Source organism: Mya arenaria, chromosome 11, assembly GCF_026914265.1.
Source record: "Mya arenaria isolate MELC-2E11 chromosome 11, ASM2691426v1".
Lineage (NCBI taxonomy): Eukaryota > Metazoa > Mollusca > Bivalvia > Myida > Myidae > Mya > Mya arenaria.
In genome coordinates, this window is record NC_069132.1 from 51,923,418 (window position 1) to 51,937,886 (window position 14,469).

The following is a 14,469-nucleotide window of genomic DNA, read 5'->3' on the forward strand; positions in this document are numbered from 1 at the left end:
ATATATATATATATATATATATATATATATATATATATGACTGTATGTTACTGCTCTTTTATTAATGGGTATATGTTCTTTTGATTATATCCCATTATAAATATTTCTGTATTCTTATTTTACCTATATATGGCATAATCTTAGCATCATCTGATTTACAACGTCAAGAATTCATCGAAAAAAGAAATGTGGATTTATATATAAATACTGCTGATGGAGTATTTGTCTTAATGATTTATATTATTGCATGAGTTGCACATAATCATATCACTTATTATATATTGTAAACAATTGATAATCAATTGGCCAACAAGATCAGCACGATGTCAATAAAAAAACACACTCTTAAACACTGATAAGTGAATTTTTACACATACCAATATAGTCAAACCTAACAATTGTTTTTAAACGTTTTATCATTATAGTCTCAATAAGCCGAAAGCATGTATGTTAACAAGTTTTATAACGTTTACATTCCATGACATTCAATTGTTCCATTTTGAAAGTTTCAAATGTGAATAATTTGTTTTATCAATGGATACTGTTGAATCACATCGACACATGACCCTTTGTTAAAAACGGAATGCGCGATGAGCAGGATGTCTACGTTAACGTGCAAATTCATCCAAAATTATCCAGTCTTTCATCAAAAGAACTCTCCGAATCTTCAAAAATATCTATCATCATCATCATCAAAACTCTCTGAATCTTCAGTCCAATCAAACTGATGCGAACCACAACTGGATTTCCATTTTGTTTCACACAACCAGCAAAAGGAAGTTCCACACACAAAGCACGTCATCTGATTACACCCAGCTGAAATATACAATTAACAAATATATTTTTAAACAGATGCCTCGAAAGCACACAAACACACAAAGAATGAAAACTAATACGTCTTCATTGAAACAATCTTCATCAATGTATGCCCGTTATGTACAATTTTATTACCTTTTTATATCTGAAAATAAATGATGTAAATGAAACCTGAAATAGTATCGGAAGATGGAATGTCATCAAGAGAGTTATAGCCTTCTTTTATTATGATATATTACTTGAATATATTCTAAATAACGTATGGAATCATTGCAACATTAAGGTTTGTTTTATTGTTTTTGTTGCTACATTGCTAATAATATACAAACACATACCATTTTTCTCTATGTTGACTTCACAATGTGGACACTTCTTCGTTGTTGATTTGATTTTCTTCTGTGATTCCACGTTTTCTTCTTTCTGTATGTCCTTTCCCTTTAGTAAATGATAAATGGAATTTTGCAAATCAAACATATAATACACGGCAGAATATTTAAAATAAAAAAGTAAATTATTGAGCAACATCAAAATAGGATGCATACTCAAACCAGTTGTGTTTTTACATATTACATAATTGCGTTTTTTTTAAAACCCCAAAGAATTTTGTTTAACATATACATGTACTATTTTGTTTCGGGTCAAATAACATAATAAAATATAATCTAATAAGAACTGTACTGTATCAGCATTTGCTCGAGATGAAAATAAAATCTTACTTTCTTGGGTGCTCTCCTTGCAAGACAAGTAGAACAAATAAGGTTGGTCTCTTCCAAAGTGTCCTCCATCGCTGATGCACAGCCGTTCGAATCCTCACCGGCAAAGTAAGGCTGAAACCAGCAATGACATTATGAGGTTTATTACTTGTGTCGCGGGGTCAATTTGCCCTGCTCTATATGTTTGTGTTAGTGTCATATGTCTACATGTCTACATGTATGTTTATCCAGTACACGTACTTTCCAAGTCCATCTTTCTTGTGATAATCCATTTTCCTATTCTTCCATTCCTTTCAGTCATTCCTATCATTCACTAATTCATATACTAATTTCACTTTCATTTTCGCTTTCACTTTCTATATTTATTAAAGTAGTTCGCCTCGTGCACAGCTGGTGGCGGTATTTTCCTCGTGCACAGCGCACTCATATTTTGTCGATGGAGACGTAAACATCGTTGGATAAATTTGGAAACTTTATTGTTTCATTTCTTTATAAAAGTGTATTTGGATAATTCCAGGTATGATTTATTACTATAATATACATGTTGGCATTGTGTGAATTTGTCTTTTGTGTAATTTGATGTATTGGTACTCATATTTTGTCGATGGAGACGTAAACATCGTTGGATAAATTTGGAAACTTTATTGTTTCATTTCTTTATAAAAGTGTATTTGGATAATTCCAGTCGCCCTGAGAGACGAACCATTTTCATTCGCGACATTGGTGGCCAGTGTGGGGGAAAGTATGTCACGGTACCGATACCTACACATGTGGTGAGGAGGTGTGTAAGCGGTCCGGTAGCTCAGTCGGTAGAGCACTCGCCCTGATAGCGAGGGGTCCCGGGTACGAGCCCTGGTCTGGCTGCACACTTTTCTCACCCTGTGACATTTGGCGCCCAACGAGGGACCGTGGCAGCACTGTTTGGCAGCATAATGCGCTCTCAGTGTTAATTACGTGCATTCCTTAGCACTGGTGTTCCTCAAATTCGAGGACGAATTTCCAGTTTGCGGGGAAGTATGTCACGGTACCGATACCTACACATGTGGTGAGGAGGTGTGTAAGCGGTCCGGTAGCTCAGTCGGTAGAGCACTCGCCCTGATAGCGAGGGGTCCCGGGTACGAGCCCCGGTCTGGCCCTAGGCCTACACTTTATAGTCTAAAAGATTTTGAACTTGATATTTCTGGTGCAAATGATGCGAAGGTTCCATATTGTGGATACTGTTTGATTGATATGACATTTCCGTCGCTGGATAATGTTCCTGTTTCTGTACCGGTACTAATCATACCTGACACAGCTTATTCATCCAGTGTTCCTATGCTGGTAGGTACCAATGTTATCAACTATGTCAAGTCATCTTCACAATTACAGCATATGCCTCCTGTATGGCAAGATGTATTGTCTTCTTTGACAACAGTTACCACACTTTCTGTGAAGGCATTTTCAAAGAAACCGATCATAATTCGGCCGAATGAGACTAAGACAGTTACCGGTTTGGTCAGAGGAGTGGGAGATTTTACTGATGGCATGACAGACACTGACGAGCGGTCACAAGGATTGAGTGTTAGCCCCAGAGTTGTTCGGGTTAATCCAAACACGTCGTTCAGTAAGATTCCTGTTAGAATTTGCAATCTCTCTGTTAAGACTTTATCTACCATTCCTAAGTCTGTCATTTGCTCTCTTCATGAGGTCGACGTTGTTAGGAAGGTTGATCCCTCGGAGGGTTCCATTCCCAAAACACGTAACGCTGATAAGACTCTTGAAGAGCTAGGCATTTGTGTCCCCAGCGGTACATTGACACATGGTGAGCAGGAACAGGCCAGAACTTTTCTTTCTCGGTGGAAACACTTGTTTTCAACAGACATTACTGACTTGGGTTGTACGTCTTTGGTTCAGCATGAGATTAACCTTACAGATTCAACTCCATTCAAAGAGCCATATAGACGGATTCCACCTGGGATGTTTGAAGAGGTGAGGGAGCATTTGCGTGAGATGTTAGATGCAGGAGCTATTCGAGAATCTAAATCTCCTTTCTCTTCCAATGTGGTTCTCGTTAGAAAGAAGGATAAGTCTTTGCGTTTCTGTATTGACTTCCGGCGCCTTAATAGTAAAACTATAAAGGATGCTTACGCTCTTCCTCGTATTGATGAGACAATTGACGCTCTCGCTGGCTCCAAGTATTTCAGTAAGCTTGACTTACGTTCCGGCTATTGGCAGGTTGCCATGAAAGAGGCTGATAAGCCCAAGACTGCTTTTTCTGTGGGGCCTCTCGGCTTCTTTGAGTGTAACAGGATGGCCTTTGGTTTAACCAACGCCCCAGCCACATTACAGCGGCTCATGGAACGTAGCATGGGAGAACTGCATTTGAAGGAGTGTCTCATCTACTTAGATGATATAATCATATTTAGTGATTCTCTTGATAGTCATTTCAGACGTCTTGAATCTGTCTTTCAGCGCTTGGAGTCTGCTGGATTGAAACTGAAAGGGAGTAAGTGCGAGTTCTTTCAGCGAGAGGTGAAGTACTTGGGTCATGTTGTGAGTGAGTATGGAGTGCAGACAGATCCTGAGAAAATTGAAGTATTGAGGAGGTGGAAGGTGCCCTCTAATCTGAAGGAGTTGAGGAGTTTTCTCGGGTTTGCGGGGTATTACAGGCGGTTCATTCCCCAATTTGCCCATCTCGCCAAACCACTCAACGATTTGCTTGTTGGGGACAAGAAGGAGAAGAAGAAAAGCAGAGAACGTCAGCCTTTGGAGTGGGGTGAAATCCATCAGAAGGCATTTGAGATCATTATCGATCGTTTGTGTTCGGCTCCTGTTCTTACATATGCAGACTTCTCTAAGCCATTTATTCTCAACATTGATGCAAGCAGTGTTGGTCTTGGAGCTGTTCTATATCAGAAAGTTGGCGGTGTTGAAAAGGTCGTCGCATACGCGTCTCGTGGGTTACGCGGTGGTGAACGCAACTACCCGGCTCATAAGCTTGAGTTCTTGTCACTCAAATGGGCTGTCGTGGACAAATTTTACGATTACCTTTATGGTAATGAATTTTGCGTTCGCACCGACAATAACCCCTTGACCTATGCGTTCAAATCAGCGAAACTTGACGCTTTGTCACACAGATGGTTAGCAGCGTTGTCAGCCATCAATTTCAATATTGTCTACCGTTCAGGAAAAGAGAATATAGATGCAGATATTCTTTCCCGTCTTCCTGGTGTTTCGCGGAGTGAGGAGAACGTTATGTTCCCGGACGTCATCAAAGCTTTGTTTGATTACCATCTAGTGAGAGTTTGTCCTATTATTGAGTGTTTGTCATTCTCACAAACGGCAGCTCAGACACCAAGGGACGAGGTTGATCTTGACACTCCATTAGCTGATATTGATTGGAAAGTTGAACAGGCTCGGGATAGAGCTATCAGTAGGGTGGCAGAGATTTTGAAGTCAAGTTCTAGACTGACTCGGCGCCAGATGTGCTTAGAAGATGAGTCAGTCAGGAAGTTGCTGAGGGAGCGGAACATGTTATTCTTTCGGGATGGTTTGTTGTACCGTCATGGTATGTCAAATGGTCATCCTGTAGACCAGTTGGTTGTTCCAGACGTCTTTTACGATATTATATTTGCGGGTCTACATGATGAGGCAGGTCACCAGGGCAAAGAACGTACACTTTCTTTGATAAAATCTCGATTCTTTTGGCCAGGTCTCGACTCATTTGTTGAAACACGTATCAGGCTCTGTGAGAGGTGCATTTGTCGTAAGACAAGAGAAAAGGTCTCTGCAGAATTGGTTTCCATCGAAACCACGTACCCTCTCGAACTTGTATGCATTGACTTTTTTACCTTAGATATGTCCAAAGGAGGATTTGAGAAAGTGTTGGTCATCACAGACCATTTCACTCGGTATGCGCAGGCCATACCAATGAGAAATGAAACAGCTCGGTCCACTGCCAAAGCGCTATTTGAGCAGTTCATTGTACATTACGGGTTCCCAAGTCGTCTACATAGTGACCAGGGACGCAACTTTGAGAGTGCTATTATAAGGGAACTTTGCGACATTGCAAAGGTCGAGAAAAGTCGTACGACCCCGTATCACCCACAATGCAACGGCATGGCCGAACGTTTCAATCAAACACTTATGAACATGATTGGGACACTCGATGATGAGAGAAAACAGAACTGGAAAGCCCACTTACCAACATTGGTACACGCTTACAATGCTACTCGGCATGAGAGTACCGGCATGACGCCATACTTTTTGATGTTCGGGAGACATCCGAGACTAGCTATAGATGCGTTCTTGGGCATTGAGCCAGAGTTTTCTTCTTCAGATAGGTCAACTTTTATTCAGGGTATTCAGGAGCGTCTTGGGTTTGCCTACAAAGCTGCGACTCGCGAGGCTCGACGCCAAGCTCGTCGTCACAAGAGACGTTACGATACAAGAGTACGGGAAGCGAAGGTAGCGGTTGGCGATAAGGTTCTTGTCAAGATGGTTGGTATCAGGGGTCGCCACAAGCTTGCGGATCGGTGGTGCAGGGACGTGTATGTCGTCATCAGTCAGCCGAATCCTGATATCCCCGTCTTTCGAGTGAGGAAAGAGTTTGCTAGAGGTCCAGTGCGAACACTTCACAGGAACCCTATCCTGCCTTTGTCTGGCATTCCACTTCTTGTACCTCTTCGTTCCCCTGATTCAAGGGATCTGTCTGGCATCGATGTAACCGACGATACAGATTGTTCTGGCAATATAAGTGAGGCGTTACCGCAGAGTTCATTGTCACCTACTGCGGCTGTAGCTAATACTGCCGTTCAATGCGACAACTTACCGGATAAGACACATGCGGATGTATTACCTAGTTTGTCAACGCCATCGCCAAGGTATGTGATACCACAGCGGAGGACAAGACGCATCACTCAGCGCCCTGCTTGGATGCAGAGTGACACGTGGGCCACATAGTCACCATTTACCGTTACACCAACAATGAAATAAAATAGTGACATCAAAGGATTCACATCATTTACAATAAGAGTGTTTTTTGTGCGGATTGAGATTTTTTTTAATACACTTGAAGATATTTTGGTAAAATCTTCTGACAAGATTTTCCGTGATATGTTTTTATACAACTTTTGTGCCAGTTGTATAATATATGATGATTACATAATGTGCGTCATTCTGTTTAAGACATTGAGCATGTCTTAATTCAGACTACGCCATAAAGGCAGGGTCTGGTATTGCATGGAAATAGGCCTATTTCAGTTTTTTTTTTTTGTATGATTATTTAGTTTGTATGTATATGTGTAGCTAGTGTTTAACAGTGCACTTAAGTATAGAATGTAGTAGTAGTTACTGTAAGGAATGTTAAGGTATTCATTTAGCTTGCAGTTGCTAATTACGGTAAACCTAAGTAGACAAGCTTGTGCTCTGACAGCATTTGTTTTCATGTTAGTAACTATGGACAGTAAACTATGTACTGAATTTGAAATGTCGGGACGCCATTTACCCGAAGGGGGGAGGGTGTCGCGGGGTCAATTTGCCCTGCTCTATATGTTTGTGTTAGTGTCATATGTCTACATGTCTACATGTATGTTTATCCAGTACACGTACTTTCCAAGTCCATCTTTCTTGTGATAATCCATTTTCCTATTCTTCCATTCCTTTCAGTCATTCCTATTATTCACTAATTCATATACTAATTTCACTTTCATTTTCGCTTTCACTTTCTATATTTATTAAAGTAGTTCGCCTCGTGCACAGCTGGTGGCGGTATTTTCCTCGTGCACAGCGCACTCATATTTTGTCGATGGAGACGTAAACATCGTTGGATAAATTTGGAAACTTTATTGTTTCATTTCTTTATAAAAGTGTATTTGGATAATTCCAGGTATGATTTATTACTATAATATACATGTTGGCATTGTGTGAATTTGTCTTTTGTGTAATTTGATGTATTGGTACTCATATTTTGTCGATGGAGACGTAAACATCGTTGGATAAATTTGGAAACTTTATTGTTTCATTTCTTTATAAAAGTGTATTTGGATAATTCCAGTCGCCCTGAGAGACGAGCCATTTTCATTCGCGACACTTGGACCCGCCACGTCTCTTTACAAGCGTATAATTGACCGCTCCAGTTTTAAACACGAACCATCGAATAAGTATCAAGATATTAAGTTAGATCATTTGGACTTATTTCAAGTACAAGTTACTTTTTTGTCTGCCATATAATATTGTGCAATAAAAACAAAACATAATTTAACGTTCTTAGCTGAGACAGCGACACAAATTTCTTTTTTATCATGTAAAATGATGTATTATCGGCCTAATACTAGGTCTAGACTTTTGCGGAAATAATGTTTTTGCCGATTTTGGGAAAACTGGTGTCTAGCCCCTTTAAGACGCGTACAAGAGGTCTAATACAACCAGTTACTAGACTAAATAAATATTAGGGCTTTAAGATGAACTTTGTTAAAAATATTAAACGGGCACATAGCTTTTTGAATAGTGACTTATTTCATCTCACCGTCCCAAAGCAGTTAACCCCAACAATTGTAATATATTTGAATCAATGTGTAGCCTATAGTTCTTGTTTTTTGACGTTTTGTGTCTCCCGATTAGTGAAACTTCTACTTTTGTTTGTTTATTGTGCCTTCGTTAAACATTTAACAAGTGAGCTTCTCCTTGTAGTTTCAAATGCATCATTGACGTAAGTTTCGGTTCTTGGAAGAACTTAATCCGAAAAAGCCCGTTATATCAAAACAACGCAAGTGTTAAGAACCGGTTACCTTTTTGCAGGCGTAACATGAATAGAAGATAAATTTGTCTGTGGCAAATCCGGCTGGGTTGTTGAAATACTGTCCGTCGGGGTTGGTTATTTCTTTGGATTTGGTAAGGCCATCCTCTTCCAGCCTTGCCGTCGCTGCTTTGTTAACCTTGTTTTCTAAAGAACCTAGCGTCTCCAGTAATACCTTCAGCTTTGGGTGGTCAATCTTAACCTACGGAACAATGGTAAGCATAATTGATAAACAAAAAAACATGCTTTTAAATAACTATGAGGATACTTTAGAATAACAATGAATATTTGCATATTGTTTACTGTACGTCTTGCAATAAAATGATTATGTTACTCATACTTGTTTGAAATTAATGAAAACGTGAAGTACACGTACATTGCACAAAGGGCAGTTCATGAATTTGAAGTTGATTCTTGCTCCTACCCATCTGTTTTGAAGAACTCTTTCAACGCAGTGCAAATGGAAAATGTGTCCACATTTGATCTGAAATGGGGGGAGAGGAAGGGTTATACAAGGAATTTATTTTGAAAATCAATATTCATATGTTTAATAGGCATACTATTTACACTATGTTTAAGTAAAACATGGACACAAGAAAATAATGCGTTTCTATGATTTGCTCAATTATAAAATGTTCTTGCTTGAAAGTGTTCCTCACCATTATAACTGGAGCGCGAGACAGGTCATCAGTGTAGCAAATCACACACGTATCATTTTCGTTTTGCTTGCCGGTGGCCTTACATCCCACCTTCAAGCATGGTGAGCAATCCTTTTCATATCGATATCCACCGCACTTGTGACCACAGTGGAGGGTTTTGTCACATGAATTTAGCGCCAGTTGCCTGACGCAAGTTGACGTAAAATCTTTAAGAAAGAAGACGATTTAAGGCAAGTGACAAACAGGGACTTGACAGTTTAACTTATTATTATTAGTGTCAAGATATAGAACGTCACTGAAGCCAGTGCTTTGGGGCATTAAAAGAGTTCCAATTTTCACTGCAATCTATGAGCTGTTCAATAAATTGAACTGTGCTTTCGAAATATCTCCATTTCAGAATGTATTACATTAGTGAACTAGCATGAGGGCGATAGTAATATAGCGATGTAGCAATTTCCGCATCTCAAGTTAGAATCTTGGCTTCTTAAATTGAACATCAGAACTTGCTTTAACACAAAAAAACCGGAAAGGAATCGATATACTGGTTTTTTAATCAAGCTTAAACACTTATATAAGAAGAAATATAAACTAAACTAACATATCGTTACTAGAAATTGGAAACTATTTCAGACCGCGTTATCATGGCATGTTAAATACAAGCATTGTTTAGTGAAATGAATGCCTAGAAAGTTTGGATAATATAAAGCTATATTTTGTTTTGTAACATCAAAACAACCATTAAATTAATGCATTACCTTTAGCCAATTTTCCTTGGCATGTTCCCGATGATAAATCCAGTATACTTGACCTTGCAGCTTCGAACACCTGGAAATAGATATGTCATTAATATTTTGGGGTTTAGTCTGTTAAGCCTTGAATATTGTGCCTCTAAAAAGGTTATTGTTTAATCTTGGCCAGAAGTCTCCACTACTGTATCATAACAATAAAAAACAGTAGCAAAATACCTGTTTCAAATGCTTAGTGTCGTCGACAGAACGACCGGGGATAACGACAATGATCACTTCTTGCAGCGTTAGTTTAAGCTTTTCGTCCGATCCAAACACTGAAATACACTGGAACAAGGTTTCAGCCACTGCCTCGGGTGGATAGTTCAGATATCCACATCCCAAAGTTGGAAATGCAATTGAAGTCATCTTATCCATGTTAGCGTGCTGAAGGCACGAGTGAAGAATTTGCGTCAAAATCTAGAAATAAAAAGTGTGAGTTATATAGAGCAAAAAATCAAGATAACAAAACCTGAACATTTACTTAAAAGGGGGTCTGTCATAATTATTACAATCATTAGTATATTTAAACAAAAGACAGGAAATAAGAAAATTAAACGAGATTGAATAATGCTAAAGTTATTTCGAAATGTCAAAGGTCAAGCCCCATTATAAAATATAACATAGCTTACGTTTTACAAAAGTTACATATAACATCACGAGTAATAAAAAAAAGCACACAGAACTGTAAAAACATTTTTATTCATATTTTGAAAATGAGTGAATCCCAACCGCACTTTTCAATACACATATTCTATAAAAGAATGCGCGTTAAAATATGAAACTTAAGACTTTTGGTTGGAAGTTTTACCAAAGTTTTCGATATAGATTCTTAGAAAGTTCGCTTTCAAATAGAGTAAATTTATATAAAATTTGTGTTACTTTTGATGTTACGTGGTAGACTGAGTTGTGATGGAGATAAAATATTTAAGAATAGTTATGATATATATGTCTGTTATATCTGAAACAACCTGTAAAGACTCGACATAAAACGCATCCCAAACAGGTACAGCCACGTGGTATACATTCTTGCATTTTAAACCATATCCTTTGGTCACTGCAACTTCCCCGAAAGCAATTCCATTTGGATATCGTCTGGTACATTCCTGTTGCAGTTTTGGCCCTGCGACTGTCAGCATGGAGTTCGATATCCGCCCCGTCTTTAATTGCAGAGTTTGATTGGCACTGTTCACCAAAACATCTGCCTTAAATTGGTAGTTGATTGATTTGACAGTATTGATTCAGGTGTCTCAGGATGAATTTAACAAAAAAATCTGCCCGAAAAGAAGCCATGCCATAGGTTGTTAAATTGACTTGAAAATTGTGATGGAGAGGCCTCATTACACAAGCCTGTCTTGTATTTCGTCTAGTATTTATATCTGAAATATGTTACTGGTAGATAGGATGAATTTAAATTTGGTACAGAGTGCTCAATACAAAAACTATTCCTTCTTTCGTCCAGTACTTCCGCCTATAATGATGTCTTTGATTATAAGATTTATTCGAAAATGCTAATTCAGGGATCTCAACGAGACGGCCGTCCCGTATCTTCATACACCTTTGTATTTTTGCTATTAACTGGGCATGGTGTATAGGTTATGTTTTGCGCTTCATAGGACTCGGTATCGTAAAAAAGAGAAGTGTAATATCTCCTCCTTTGGGAATTTGAATAATAGATTATATTTATGCACGTACAGTTTTCAATGAACGCCAAAATATTAATTTATTTGCAAATAGCCGGAATACGCAAGTGTGCTTTGAAAAGGTGTCTGATAACCGTCCAAATAATGTCTCAAGAGTTACCACCAAGAAATGTCTACAATCTAAGGGAATCAAAATTATTCCCAGAGTAAGGCAACAACAGTCTTTGTCAAATCGAGCTTCTTCATCACTAACCGGAGATTCTAATTCCTTTGTTGAAAGTGAAAGCAGAGATTCATTATATCAATATAAATTTATTTTTGAAAGTTTGGTTTCTTTATATTTAAGCTCATTATTATATACGTTTAAACTGGTTTGCTGAAATCTCATGCATAACAATATATTTTGGGAATAAGTCATAAAGAGAAAACAAGAAACTCCAAAAACGAAATGTAAAGTGGCGTTCCATACACAATAACCTAACAACAAGGCCATGTTGAATTGAAATTTCTTTCTACCTGGGTTACGATCTCCGTTACCATTTCACGAAATATCAAGAATATAATCATTTTAAAATGTCGAAAACGTAAAAATAATTCTCACAAATGGTACAAAAAAATGAGAAAAAAAACGGAAAAAAGAATTTATGCTTGAAAATCGATTAAATTACAGATTTCAACAACTATAAATACTTTATACATATGTTACTGGCTCTCATATCTTTTGGCAATATTGTATAATATGAAGTACACTGTACAATAAGAATCCGATTTTTTTTTGGCAAAAACTTGAGTTTTAACACTACAAAAACGTTCAAGTTGCTAAAATGTTACATGCCAATAAAATTGGACAGCCATAAAGAAACATTTTTGTACGATGAAACCCAAAAGTAGAGGAATCAAATCAGTAAGTTCTTTACACATGTTCAATTTAAAAGTTGCTTGAACATTACGTTTAATGACAATACATTGCTTTGTATCTTAGAAGTCTAAAAATCACAATACCTCAAAATAAATGTATACCAAATGATTGTGAAAGGGACGACCTTTTCTCGCCGCCACACAGAACTTAATGCTAAGTAACAAAAAATATAATGGTGAATCATAATGTTTAAAATAGTCACACAAAATAAAACCACAAATCATACCTCTTCAGCAGACAAATTTCCAATTTTAATCTTCACATTCATCTTACATGAAGCCACGTCAACCTTATTTGAAGGATTCTCCTTTCTAGCATTAGGTGAAATTGTTGCTAAAAATTTCCACATTTCTAAAACCTGAATGCAGTAATGTACTTCCGTAATCGAGCACACCGTCGTTTGTTAGTTTCCTTGATGAATAAACTGTTTACAACTCGTAAGCTATATCCCTAAATAACAAATTAAACGCCTGTCATTAAAATGTAGTAATTTACTTCCGCTTGGGAAGACTTCGTCGTTCTTAGTTCCCCTGAGTACTAAACTTTACATCTCGTAGTCTTTATCACACAATGGCAAATGAAACGTATAACAAGTTGAGTAGGTAAACAGATAACATTTTATCTTAAGCTTGCACTTACATGTTTATCAGCTCCGTTGTAATCTGGCATACGTGTGTATACAGTGTTCATATAGGAACAATGTTTAAAATCAGTACAAACACATGTATAACAAACATAAAATTTGAGTAAAAACCATTAACTACTTTCTTAATAATATATTTTTAGAAACTAGTAATTACTGATAATAACATTGTAACCGTGAATTTTATAGCTGAAAACGCACGAGTATTAAATGACTGGTGTGTTCTAAACACATTGCGTGTGTTTTCTGCATCTCTCTTTCAAATAAACCACGATATCATTCAAACGAAACCATTGTTCTCGATATCTATTAATCCGTTTCAGTAAATTAAAACAATTGTTTTAATTGTGGTACATCTTATTTGGGAGTAAGAGTGTATCTTTAACATAACGAACACGATAAATATTAACAAGTACAAAATGTAGCCTATTTAGTAACAATATCCTAAAGGAATTTTCCAGCTTAAAGCTGCACTCTCACAGATTTACCGTTTTTACCACTTTTTATTATTTGTCTTAGAAAGAGCATATTTTTGCGTACATATCTTCAAACCAATGATATAAGACTGAAATTCTCGGATCTGATTTTTTGTCAGCAGTCTTATATCATTGGCTTTTACAGATTTTCGCAAAAAATGGCTCGTTCCGGGACAAAAAATAAAAAAAAGTTGTCAAAAAGGTACAATCTGTGAGAGTGCGGCTTTAAGAAATTTATTTTTTAATACCGATAGTAAAAAAATCATGTTAATGAGGTAGAGAACTTATTATAACACTACATCATTTAAGACTACGCAAATACTTGGGGGAGGATCCCAAACCCCTTTTTAAGGTTTAGAGCCTATTTGCGTGATTCCTGTGAAATGGGGCTCACAGATAAAGGTACGGCCCTAAACCCACTCTAACGTTAAAGACTTTAACCTCGACGATTCTTTTAACAAACATTTGTTATTTATAAAAACGGCAAAATTTAAAAAAAAAAACCAACGTAATGATTCATTGTTTTAAATATTGAGGTTTAACAGGGCGAATACCACTAAATATACTCCGATATATTTCATAGTCTTGAACTCAAGATAAGACTGATTTTTAATGCTTCAAGACTCCCAACACCATGAATGGATAACAAGTTCCACTTGTGTCCTTAACAGCTGAAAACGTCAGGAAAAAGTTGTGCTTGTAATAAGAAAGAAATAGTCGAAACGCAACTACTGTGTTTTCGATAAAGTTACTATATCCGGTGTATGAGTACAAAAAATGATAAGAGTAAACAAACAAAAAGTAGATCAAGTGGATTCATGCTACGTGTCCACAAAAGGCAAGGTGCAATATTTGAGATATTATTTGAATATATATGTAGAGAAACAAAATATTACGATTTCGAAGTTTTTGTTATGACATCACCAAACATTGGATAAGAGCTCTACTTATTGCAATCGTTAAAGGTGAGCATTTGTAAAATAATACAAAAATAGTTATTTGTAAATTAATTATAGATGAGGAACGCTCTCTACTAATCG

The 14,469-nt window shown here is 37.2% G+C and overlaps 1 protein-coding gene across 2 annotated transcripts; it reads right to left on the reverse strand.

Annotated features, from left to right (window-relative positions):
- Positions 1 to 61: 61 nt before the first annotated feature.
- Positions 62 to 12,819, reverse strand: LOC128209253 (E3 ubiquitin-protein ligase MYCBP2-like). 2 transcript variants are annotated; one of them, XM_052913207.1, is made up of 10 exons: positions 12,537 to 12,819; positions 10,720 to 10,953; positions 9,929 to 10,168; positions 9,719 to 9,788; positions 8,964 to 9,169; positions 8,729 to 8,788; positions 8,297 to 8,506; positions 1,533 to 1,643; positions 1,152 to 1,251; positions 62 to 816 (listed from the first exon to the last, which is right to left on the reverse strand). In XM_052913207.1, exons 1-10 carry the CDS (start codon positions 12,657 to 12,659, stop codon positions 668 to 670), a joined length of 1,503 nt encoding a protein of 500 aa, XP_052769167.1. In that variant the 5' UTR covers positions 12,660 to 12,819; the 3' UTR covers positions 62 to 667. The 2 variants fall into 2 exon arrangements, with proteins under 2 accessions (XP_052769167.1, XP_052769166.1); XM_052913206.1 differs by having other exon boundaries at positions 8,681 to 8,788.
- Between the last annotated feature and the right edge of the window lie 1,650 nt (positions 12,820 to 14,469).

Coding starts and splice junctions, on each gene's coding strand:
- LOC128209253 (XM_052913206.1), bottom strand. CDS start 12,659: ATGTGGAAATTTTTAGCAACAATTTCACCTAATGCTAGAAAGGAGAAT. Junction 1,644..8,296: donor CATGTTACGCCTGCAAAAAG/GTAACCGGTTCT, acceptor TGCTGGTTTCAG/CCTTACTTTGCCGGTGAGGA. Junction 1,252..1,532: donor CAAGGAGAGCACCCAAGAAA/GTAAGATTTTAT, acceptor CATTTACTAAAG/GGAAAGGACATACAGAAAGA.